General features: G+C 38.8%; 1 protein-coding gene across 1 annotated transcript in view; it reads right to left on the reverse strand.

Moving 5' to 3' along the window:
• Positions 1–1,169: 1,169 nt before the first annotated feature.
• TSPAN3 (tetraspanin 3) overlaps positions 1,170–12,626 on the reverse strand; it is a 30,221-nt gene continuing 18,764 nt past the window's right edge. Inside the window, exons 2-7 of the mRNA XM_049778388.1 lie at positions 11,089–11,280; positions 10,796–10,870; positions 9,273–9,374; positions 6,791–6,943; positions 5,863–5,946; positions 1,170–2,058 (exon numbers count right to left, since the gene is read on the reverse strand). Of these exons, the coding sequence (XP_049634345.1) occupies positions 1,966–2,058; positions 5,863–5,946; positions 6,791–6,943; positions 9,273–9,374; positions 10,796–10,870; positions 11,089–11,280 (699 nt within the window). The 3' untranslated portion in view covers positions 1,170–1,965. The remainder of the gene's footprint in view (positions 2,059–5,862; positions 5,947–6,790; positions 6,944–9,272; positions 9,375–10,795; positions 10,871–11,088; positions 11,281–12,626) is intronic.

A 12,626-nucleotide genomic window follows, 5' to 3' on the forward strand; every position in this document is an offset into this window, starting at 1 on the left:
GCTAGACTGCATGCTTTGAATGCAGAAATCTGGGGTTTCATGTCTAGCACCACAAGGTTCCTTTAGCACTATCAGGAGTGAACACTGGCACCGAGTCAGGAATAATCCTAAGCTGTACGATTGGGTATGGCTTAAAAAACATCACAAGACAAAATAAAAACCAAGCAAATAAAAAGCAAGTGATATCACCATGAGAGGAAAGGAAGCAGAAAATTGAGTCAGATTACCATGTCCAGAGTACTAAAAGCATGTGTTAAGAAAAATGGAAGTGGGCCCACAGAGATAGCACAGTGGCATTTGCCTAGCAAGCAGCCGATCCAGAACCAAAGGTGGTTGGTTCAAATCCCGGTGTCCCATATGGTCCCCCGTGCCTGCCAGGAGCTATTTCTGAGCAGACAGCCAGGAGTAACCCCTGAGCACCGCCGGGTGTGGCCCCCCAAAAAAACAAAAACAAACAAACAAACAAAGAAAAATGGATGTAGGAACTTTGTCCTAAGCTAAGTTCCTCCCATATGAGAGTTCCTTCTCCTTTCTCCTTCATAATGAATTTTTGTACCTTCTTAACAAAAATAATAGAGGTAGGAGCTAAAACAACAGTACAATGGGGAGGGTGTCTGCCTTGCACACAGCAACCCAGGTTCAATATCCAGCATCCCATATGTTCCCCCAAACCCACAAGGAATAATTTCAGAGGGCAAAACCATGAGTAAGCCCCGAGCAATGCGGATGTGGTTCAAAAACCGAAGGAACGAAAAGGGAAGGAAAGAAAATGGAGGTAACGAATAAACAGACAAGTAGCAAAGTTTTTGCCTCCTTAGTTGGACAACGGAGTTGAGGATGGACAGAGTTTTACTGCTTTTTACTACATGTCCTTTTGTTAAAAACCATGTCATATTAAAAAAAAATTTAAGACATTAAAACAAAAGAGCAAACAAAACAAAAAAGTGATAGATAACAAGAACAGATTGGTGGTTACTAGGAAGCTATGGGATGGAAGAATTATATAATTATGAAAACGAGACTTTTGGTGGTAAATCTGTAGCGTCTGTATATATTGAACTGTTAGAAACCAATCCCAGAATCTTTTAAATATTAAAAAAAAACCAAGCACTAAATTTTGGCAGCTCTAAAACCGGTGAGACCCCCCACAAAGAATTAAAAACTACATATTTAGGGATGATATGGTTTATTGAATTAGATTTTTCTATTTACAGCTGATCACATCTACATACTATTTTGCTAATCTACATGGGTACATTATTCCTAATGAGTTTAAACTTATGATGAATGGGTTCAGGCATACAAAAACATGCATACACACATTCACACTAATTGCTTTAAAACAGTAGTGTATACATTATATCCTCCTATAAAGCCAGCTTTGATTAAAAAAATGCTAGTGTCATAGATCAGTCTGATTTTGAAGACGAACCAAAATACACTGTATGATTCTAAAGCTACTTTAGCCATTTTGTACAGTTGCTATCTTATTGGATTATATATATATATGTATATATATATATTTGAAAAGGACACCAATGAGGGGTACCATCTGGTATTAATTTGACCCAGACAGCTGGATTCCTCCCCCTCCCCTAGAAAACTTTGGCCAGGAGTTCTCTGCTGTGAAAGACTGAAAGGACATGGCGACACTGCAGCAGCTGTCCATCACTGCTCGGAGGTAACAGAAGCAGGCGCAGAGCCTCCTCTAATTAGGGATCACCACACAACCTGAATGAGAACAGCTGCCACTGTACTTAATGACTCAGGGATATGGAGAGTTCGCTAGAACAGGGTATCTGAAGTCAGAGGTGGGTGGGGAGGAGGTGGGCACAGGAAGAGGCAAGCTGCTCTGTCCAACACCTGCATGTGTGTGCTTTAACTAAATGAACTCAGGGGGGCCAATGGCAGGAGACCTGCTCACTTCACCTTCCAAATCAGAAGGAGACTTAAAGGTTTGTTCTACTAGGCATAGGTTCCACCGGTGATGAGGAGCTCATAGGCAGGATCTCTACTTCTTCTGCACAACACGATGCATGCACACAGCATGCCCAGCAGCTGGAGGGAGAGAACGACAGATAGAGACCGAAGATCTTCTTAGAACAAGAGTGTATTTCTTTGTTTGCTATGAAAGCTTCAATGAGCAATAAGGCAAAGTACATATAAAAAATTAACAGCAATAACAGAAGCAATTACTAATGTGTACATGATCATTTTAGGAATTGTCTAAGCACCAACCTTTAGCTTTTCTTTCTCACACCTGGGAATAACCATTTGTGAAGCCAGCAGACAATCAAGGCTTACTCACTGTCATCTAAAGTAGTGAGAAACAAAGAACCTTTCCAACAGTGGAAACTGTCTACACCTAAGCTTTCAAAGATGGTAGCCCCAGTCATATGTGGCTACTAAGCACCTGAAATGCAACTAAGGAGTTTTATTTTATTTCAATTACTTTCACCCTGACATATGTGACTTAACGGCTACAAATTAGACAAAAAAATAGAGAGAGAGAGAGAAAAAGAGTCAAGACCAAGTGTTGAGAGAAAATTTAATGATGGTCTCTTCATACATCTGGATTTAGGGGAGGTTTCCTTAGAACAATCCTTAAAAAGCCCTGTGGTAGAAAACCAACTCTAATGTCAAAATATAGCTTGCAGGCTTCTGATTCTTTTTATTTACTTACTAATTTTGAAATCCAAGTCTGGCTCTCTGGTATTACATACATATTACTTTTTAAAGGTCATCCTGCATTTCATTTTAATAAGCTCTAATCCTTCAGTGGTAGGCTACTGGAACAGCAATAAGGAGATACTATGTTATTCTGGATAGCAAGAGAATTAAGCTGATTAAACAGAAAATTATTCTAGAAAAATTTTAATCTAGTTTTTCACAAATATAAACAGTAACCAAAGATCTAAATAAGAGTAAGTTAATTTGCTGTTCTAACTTTTTGTTGACAGGGAAAGGTCTCAGCTATTTGATTTTAAAAGGCAGGCATTCGGTATAGGAGTTAATCTCATTTTAACAAAGTGCACCCTTATCCATAAACAGACTCTCAAGGTTCAACTGGAAGATTAACTACTAATGAGACAAACAGAGAGAATAAGGAAGTCGTCAATATGAAGTATGCATAGTATAAAGCCACACTCTCAATTTCTGCCCTCAATTAGCCTATATTCTATCCACTCAAGATAAAGACTTGCTGCTTGTCAGCTTCATTATATTAATCTTTGCTGAGTGCTTACTAAAAGCAGGATAAAGACATCCTAAAAGTGGATACTGTTTCAAGTTTACTAAATATCTTAAAACAATTCTAGACATGTTTAGTACCAATTCCTAAATAAATAGTTTTTCATTCTCTGTACATCAAAACATTCTTAGAATATCTATAAAATCAAACACAATTATGTTTTGAGGCAATGTTAAATTGAGCACTAAAAATGCTAAGCTTAGAAATTACTGACTTGCTGGGAGGAAAAAAATCTCTCCTTTCATCCCTACCTCCTCAGAATCTTCTCAATTGGTTGACTTCGATTTGAGAAGTCAGCAATACGTATCACTTCTTTCCTGACTTTTATTTCAATTAAGTCAGCTTGTACTAATTTAAAAACACTTACAAAAGCTTAATAAAATTCTTAAGTTTCACAAAATCTTTTTAAGAATTACGCTCTATAAAATAACTTTGAAAGAAACAACAATACTGTTGGTACCACAAATCATGCAAAATAAAAGGAGGCAATATTTAATACACTTTTAGTACATATTAATCTCAAAACATCGCTTTAGCTCTAACTTTTTCTAAGAAGATGGATGTAAGTACTGATCTACTTTTGTTCACATTTTCCATCTACAGAGCAGCAATCTATACCAGATTTTGAGTATCAAAAACTAAGAACATTTACAGGTAGTCACAAGGAAAATGTATTAGGTATAATTCAATTATTATGTCAAATGATTGTTTTTCCCTCAAAAAAATTAGAGTTCTTCAACTTTCAAAATAACAAGCTGTATAAGCATGAATTCTTTTATTTTGTGTCACACCTGGTGGTGCTCAGGCTTACTCCTGGCTCTGCACTCAAAGATCACTCCTGGTAAGGTCTGTGGAACCATATGTAATGCCAAGGATTGAAACCAGGTTGGCTACATATAAGGCAAGTGCCCTACCCACTGTAGCATCTCTTCAACTCCAAGCAGGAACCCTTAAATTGAGACTAGTCAGAAAAATTTTTAGCATCCACCAAAAATACGTTAGCAGAATTACCTGACTAGTTGATAAGTTTAATTACATGAGGAACACGATATTCCACCAGTCATCTACATAAATGATGCATAGTTTGATTACATGCAAAAACTCTTTAGAAGCTTTCTGTTACATAGTGCTGCCTTTACCACATAAAATCATTATGAACGGACAGATTAGGGTTCATTTGGGAAGACATCTCCCTCATGTTTCATTACTTCAAATTATTGTGTGCAAAGATCATCAATATATGAAATACATCCCTGCTGGTCAACATATTACTGCTCTGCTCAGCCATAGAGTAAATGCTTAGAAGGGCAAAGACCATGGCGAATAGAAAGCGAGGCTTTTTAATGATTCGTTTAAGGGTTGTTTGAATACCAGCAAAGTAAACACTATCCTTGTGCCATTTTAAAAGGCACATTCCATTAAATATACTAGCTTCTGTTCAAATATATAGAGCAGACAATCAAGCAATTTGCATTCAAACTAGCAATTACTTTAGTTTTATCTAACAATTACAAAATACTATTCTTAAATTCTCTAGGCCTAAAGTTTATTTTGAGAACGACAAAAACACTGACTAGATGTGATGCGATACAATTTTAATTAAAAGGTTTTCAGTGGTAAGAACTCTTTTAAGACATTCCTGACAGAAATCCCTTTTTTTTTATTTATCTTATTAAAAGTATTTTTTTTTTGTTTTGGGGCCAGCAGAGGCTTACTCCTGGCATGCTATGGAATTTTATTCCTGGCAGGGATCAAGAAATTGTATATGGTGCTGGAGGTTGAACAAAAGGTTGCCTGGTACAAGGTCAACACCCTAGCTGGAGTACTGTCTCTCTAGCACTCCCAACAGAAAATTTCAGGGTAGACTGCCTACACCTGAGGAAGTAGGAAATTAAGGGAAAAAAGGAAAAGAGACTGGAGGAGAGAGGGAGAGAGAGAATAGCAGTATGTGGGAGAGGAGTGGAAGAGGGGAAAATAGGGAAAGAGACTTTGCTGGGAGGCTGGATGTACATAAGTGAGTGGTAATTAAGCAATTACCAACTACTCCTCACAAGCTTTACTGAGGCACTGAGGGCGGTAGAGTGTTTTGACTGTTAGAAATTGGAAAAACAAATATCTCCAGCTACCAAAATGAACAAAATTTTTGTTGCTTTTTAAAAAAGACCCTCAAGTGAAAACTGAGTTTCTACCTAACATCATCTGTATTGGTGTAGCTTATTATTTTAAGTCATCACAGTGCATCTAAAAATATGCCACACCATTTTGGTAGCTGGAGATATTTGTTTTTCCAATTTCTACCAGGACTCAAACCCAGGTTGGCCATGTGCAAGGCAAATACCCTTCCTGCTGTACTATCTATCACTCTGGCCCTACTGTAAACATATAAAAAAAAAAGTAAAAAAGGGGGGAGGAAGTGCCCCATCCTGATCTCTGATTTCTTAGAAACATGTGTCTAGAGACAGGAAAGTGAAAATGTTAGAAATGGGTGACTTGATACCTCAAATATATATATATATATATCTGTACCCTTTATCACACTTAGGGATGAAAAACTATTTGAGGCTGACATCAGAGAACAGCATACTCTGATAACACACCTTTGCTGTACTCACCTGAATAGCCGCAAATGCCAGTGCTGCCCAGATAACGAGCATCATGATTTCTTGCAGTTTCTTCACAACTAGTGCCTCACACCCCTGAAACAGAGTCACCATTATCTGGGGACTTTTAAGTGAAAGCTTCAAGGTCATAAATAAATTACTCACTGGAATAAATGAAAATGACAGAAACTAAGAAAGAATAATATGTTTAAAAATTATTTACAGTAAGCACTGAGGAAAAAGCATAGTAGATTAGAGTTCCTGCCTGACTAGTGAACTCTTTTCAGTTCAAATTTGGCATCGCCGGGTGTGGCCCAAAAACCAAAAAAAAAAAAAAAAAAAAAAATTCTGTCAGTTCAAATTTGGGTCTACTATAATGAGTGTGATCCTGTAGCTCAACTATTTGAGCCTCAGAGCTACATGATCTGTGACCCCCAATACTCTAAGTAATTTTGGGCTGTACCACAACAGGTACATGTAAGTATCACAAAAAGAGGTGCGACCCATAGCAAGCATTGCAACTAAAAGAAATGTGCAAGCAACATGGCCAGGAAGTACAACTCCCTGGCAAACACATGTAAATAGGGAGTGCAAACCTCGGTGAGCACTACAGCCAATGTGTGCAAATGCCATGCCTTATATGTAACCCCCGCAGAGTTCAATTTGTGCACTTCACATAGCCAGGCGTGTGTGCAACTCATATTATTACAACACAGAAGGGAAGGAGAAGGGAGTAAAAGGAAGATGAAGGGGAAAGAAAGGAAAGAGAAGGATGCATGGGTGTATGGGTGAGGAATTTTTTAAAAAGGAAAATAATTCACAATAAAATAGCATTGAAGCCAAGCAAAAGGGGATAAAGTCTGGTTTAGGTAGAGACAATTCACAGAGAGAAACAGGTTAACCAAAATAAACTCAGGTTGAGGCCCCAAACTAAACTTACCTCAGCATAGAGGTCAGCGGGGTGGGCAAGGCTGCCATTACAGCTGCTGGAAGTCTCTCTGCAACAGCTAAGAGGGACACTCTGATTTTTGGTTTCTTTGAACCAGTCTGTATTTTCCCAGTCTGAATAGTTGCGAATTCCACAACAGTGCAGCTAGTGAAAAAAAAAAGAACAGGTATTATTCCTTACACATACCTACACAGAACTTTAGCGTTACAGACACTGCAGAGACTAGTGATGCTCAATAGGACTTTCTATAATCACAAAAAGTCTGCACATCCATATGGTAGCAACTAGTGATGTAAAGCTGCAAGAAATTAAAATGCCGCCAGTGATGAAAGAATCGAAAAAATTGAGGGTGGAGATCTACATTTGATGGTGCTCAGGGATTACTCCTAGCTCTTTGCTCAAGATCACTCTCGATGGTATTCAGGAGACTATCTGCAGTGCAAGAATCAAAGTGCTGTTGGCCACATACTGCCTCTTAGCCCCATCACTGTGGATTTGATTTTGTTGGTGCCACACCTGGTTGTGCTCAGGGCTTACTTCTCTTTTTAGGAACCATTCCTGGTGGTCCAAGGGAAATGATCTGTGTGGTGCTCAGGATCAACCTGGAGTTGGCCACAAGCAAGGCAAGCACCTCCCTGCTGTAATGTCTCTCCAGCTAAAATTAAAAATTTTTATTTTAACTTAAATAGTCACAGGGGCCGGGCGGTGGCGCTAGAGGTAAGGTGCCTGTCTGCCTTGCCTGCGCTAGCCTTGGACGGACCGCGGTTCAATCCCCTGGCCTACCATATGGTCCCCCAAGCCAGGAGCGACTTCTGAGCACATAGCCAGGAGTAACCCCTGAGCGTCACCGGGTGTGGCCCAAAAACCAAAAAAAAAAAAAAAAAGTCACAAATGACTAGTAGCTCTAGAATTCTCTTTATATAAAAGTACATTGCTTTTGCCATACAAAATACTGTACGAGTAGTTTGTAATTAGAAAAAGTTTTCCTATTTTGCATGTTAAATAATGGAATCCAAAATTATTTAAATGGCATGTTTAAAATATTTTTTTCTAAAATGTTCTGCAAAAGATATAGAGTGGTAGGGTTGAAGAGCTAGGTCCAAGTTCATTCCCTGGCACTATGTGGTCCCTTCCACTACTGGGTAGCCTCTGACATTGCCTGGGAGCGCCGCCACAAAACCTTTATAAAGATGATCTATAAAGATGATGAATAAAATTAAGATTGATAAATGCTGACAACTCTTTTAGAGGGGTGGGCAGTGTTTTGGACCATGTTCAAGTGGCACTTGGTGCTCCGGGTTGCTCCACAACTGCTCTGGAACCAGACGTCGATATGAAGACTGAAACTGGGCAGGGTAAGTGGCACACAAAGCAAATGCTTTGACCACGTACTACCTTCCTGGCTCCACGCTGACCATTTTTGAGATTTATGCCTATGAAAATCTCTATTCTATCTTTATGAATTTGTATATTTTCCACAATAAATTTTCTTCAAGTTTTGTCTCATTTTTTCTGATCCTGACTTAAAATGCATATTAAAGCCATAAATGCCTCGAAAGTGCATCTGGACCCCACCTGTCCTCTGACACACCTTTCTCCCATTATTACCTGCCCAGTTAGTTGCCATTTTTTTTCAAAGCCAGATGATTCTTATTCGGTTTTGAATAGGAAATAGGGAAAGATATTTTCAAGGAGAAGGTGAAAATATTGGAAATATCATTAAGTTAATCATGGCTGTAATGGAACATAACTTATTTGCATAGTGATAGCAGAATAAGTTTAATGTTGAGTCAATGGCAAGGACCTCGAAAACAAACTTACCTCAGAATTTTAATTAGAAAACTGAGATTGCAGGGCTGGCGAGGTGGCGCTAGAGGTAAGGTGTCTGCCTTGTAAGGGCTAGCCAAGGAAGGACCACAGTTCGATCTCCCCATGTCCCATATGGTCCCCCCAAGCCAGGGCCAATTTCTGAGCGCTTAGCCAGGAGTAACCCCTGAGCATCAAATGGGTGTGGTCCGAAAAACCAAAAAAAAAAAAAAAAAAAAAAAGAAAACTGAGATTGCAGGGCTGGAGAGATATAGCACAGCAGTAGGGCATTTATTTGCCTTGTATGCAGCTGACCTAGGTGGGACCCGGTTCGATTCCCGGCATCCCATATGGTCCCCCAGCCTGCTGGAGCACTTTCTGAGTGCAGAGCCAGGAGTGGCTCCTGAGTACAGCTGGGTGTGGCCCAAAAACCAATCAATCAATATAAATAAAGTTTAAAAAAAAAAGAAAACTGAGATTGCTTAGTGGTGACGAGAGGGAACTGGGAGATGGTGAGAAGGAAAGGGTAGATTAGATATGATTAGAAATCGTACTGGAGGGTCTCAGGCTCTTTTGGTGAAGATGTAGTAGCTTGGCACACCAAAACCATGAAAGTTTACGTAACCATGAGACCTAAAATACCATTAAAAAACAAAAAAGAATTTACCTGTCTTTGTACATAATCAATAGCCCGGCTAGCAGCATCAGGGTTGGTTCCATTGTAGGTCTTATAAACTTTCTGAATGCTACGATCAACTTCATTTTCCACCTGAAACAAAAAAACATATTATCTCAAAGATAGTGGTATGAATAAGTTAAAACTCCAACATAAATACAGCAGAATGTGCCCCCCCCCCCAATCTAAGGATGACCTATCCAAGGAGCTAGTAAGTGAGCCTTGAGATGTCCTAAATTACAAAAGGACTTCATTTTTTTTCAAGGAGGAAAAATAAGATTCAACCTCCACCAAATATAAACTTTGGGACAATATAATTTCTATTTTACTTATTCAATGTTTAGACTTGGTCAAATATGCAAAAGCAATCAAGTTAAAAAATCAATTTTTAAAGGAATTCTTTATGAAAATGCTGCAGATCAGCGTGTGTGTGAATGAGGAGACAGGAAATAAACTTCAAAACTTTTGCTGGGGTGGAGAGATAGCATGGAGGTAGGGTGTTTGCCTTGCATGAAGAAGAATAGTGGTTAGGGTCCCGGCATTCCATATGGTCCCCCAAGCCTGCCAGGGGTGAGTTCTGAGTAACCTCTGAGTGCTGCCTGGTGTGAACCAAAAACCAAAAAAACAAACAAAAAAAACTTTTGCTGACATTTACTAAAATGGGGGAAAAGTATTACTTAATGTTTGTTTGTACCAGAATTCTCCTTACCCATCACAAATGACCAGACCTTTAGGCAATTAATGTTGAGATTATAAAACTGATTAAACAGATTAATTGATAGAATCATAATCCAACATATTCTTTATCTTTATTGGCACAGAAACCTGGTTCCTTATATGTCAATGGTTTGAATATAAAATTGACATCTTTTTCTTGATTAATAGCAATTCTATCATGCCTTTATTTATTATATGGCTCTGAAGTTGTACTCAATTTTAAATAGCTTAGTTTTAAAAACACTGCAGAGAAAAAAATACAAGAAAACACAATGTAAGAATGTGAGCAAAAAGAAATGACCCACACGGGGGTCGGTGAGGTGGCGCTAGAGGTAAGGTGTTTGCCTTGCAAGCGCTAGCCAAGGAAGGACTGCGGTTCAATCCCCCGGTGTCCCATATGGTCCCCCCAAGCCAGGGGCAATTTCTGAGTGCTTAGCCAGGAGTAACCCCTGAGCATCAAACGGGTGTGGCCCCAAACCCCTCCCCAAAAAAGAAATGACCCACACAAAAGAGAAGGTAGTATCTTGATGCCTGAATTAGCAGAACCACTGGCACTTCATTCTAAGCTAAAGAGAATTTAAAATAATAAAATAAATCTAGAAGAGTAGTAGAATTAATATTAATGTATTTGACTACAGTAATAAGACAAAGTCTGGATGTGTAATTTCTCATTTCCTTATGTTCTTATGGCAGTAAACTGAAGTAAAACAAAATTTTCCTCAGATAAACTGAACTATTTAATTTTAACTGGAAAACTTAAATCACTTTTTAAACATGAATTACGGTAGACAACATACCTTTGCTCTGTAAACGTACCCCAAAACCACAACAACAACTTCTGTGACAAAAACCAAGAGAAGAATGATGACAAACTGTAAGGAAACAATTGTCAAAAATTAAATACAAATAAAAAAATAGTCTAAATATTTTCAATATAAAAACAATTATAGGATAACTACTTAAAAGTTTAAGACAGGTAAGAATTTTGTTCCAATTATAAGAGCCAAAAACATCCTGTTCAGTTAAGCAAGTGGCAAAGATAGGTTTCCTAAATGTTACAACACATTCAGTCAGTGGCACACTAACCTACCGTGGCAAGTCCACAGCGGCTTTCCCGGATTGTGGCACAGCAACCAATGAGCCCAATAATGAAAAGTAGGGCTCCAACAGCTATAATCACGACTGCAGGGATGAGAGTGTACACATCTTCAAAGAAATGGTCGTAGTCATCATAAGTGATGAAGACGTAGGCTCCAACATAGCATAAAATGCCAGCAGCTCCCTGGGGAAAACAAGCCAGAGCACAATACAAATAAAGGTCTCTAAGAGTTGCTGGTTAAGTTTGCCTACTACTTCTCAGATGTTTATAATTTCATGATATATTCTTAATCACTTTTAATTCAATTTGTGGAATTTTTTCCCTCTCAACAGAGTTGGAAAGTATACTACTGTTCATAATTAGTAAGAACTTCCTTTCTAAAAGTTTGTTGATTTTTTTTTGTTGGGGGGGGGGCACAACTGGATTCCCAGAACTACTCCTGGCTCTGTGCCCAGGAATTATTCCTGGTGGTGCTCAAGGGACCATATGGGGTACTAGGGATAGAACCTGGGTTGGTTACATGTAAGATAAGTGCCCTACCTACATACTATTGCTCTGGCCCCATTAAGAACATTTCCTTTCTAAATACAAAAAGTTTTCCAAACCATCTACCTTTCAATAACTATTTCAGCAAGGAATCAAGAACAATAAATCCAAAAACTAATACTGATGAGAGTAAAAACACACATATGCAAGCTTGACTCAACGACATATCCAGTATAGATCCTAAGGGTGGTAGAGGCTTTCATGCAACTAACAGGGAAATTAGGAATAAGAGGGAGAGGAGATTTTGAACAGACCAATTTAATTCCAGACAGCTATTTCATCCTACCTAACTTGGGGAAAAATAAATAAATAAAATAACTAACAACCATTATATATCTATTCTCCCCACCTACCCACCACTCCCCACTGACCTAGTCATTATTGTGAAGAGGCAAAGCAAGAGGTTACTAAAGAGCTTTGCAAATTTTGGGAGCTATTTATTCTTCAGAAGGGTGCTCCTTAAACTTGAATCACCAAGGTATCTTCGTAGGCTGGAGATGGGACCTGGGCTCTTGTGCTTCCAAAAGATTCTCTCTTTTTTTTTTTTTTCCTTTTTTCTTTTTTTCGGTTTTTGGGTCACACTGGCAGTGCTCAGAGGGTTACTCCTGGCTCTATGGTCCAAAATCGCTCCTGGCAGGCTCTGGGGACCATATGGGATGCTGGGATTCGAATTACCGTCCTTCTGCGTCTAAGGTCCTACCACTGTGCTATCCTATTATTCTGTTACAACTGGATTTTGACCTACAGTTTGAATAATAAGGTTTTAGAAAGTATCCTAAGGGAGCGTGAATGCAGGAAGAAGGAAGAGATAAGCCTCATTCAGTTCTCCAGACCCCATTCTCCAGCTACACCAATTATAAACATTCTCCTCTGATTTCATTATCATTGTTACCAGTCTGATGCTGACAGCTCAACTTCATAGGCTTCTATGTGAATGAATGATAAAGTGTGAGGCTAAGTATTAAACATTTGTTTAATGAGTT

The sequence above is a fragment of the Suncus etruscus genome, chromosome 1, assembly GCF_024139225.1.
Source record: "Suncus etruscus isolate mSunEtr1 chromosome 1, mSunEtr1.pri.cur, whole genome shotgun sequence".
NCBI lineage: Eukaryota > Metazoa > Chordata > Mammalia > Eulipotyphla > Soricidae > Suncus > Suncus etruscus.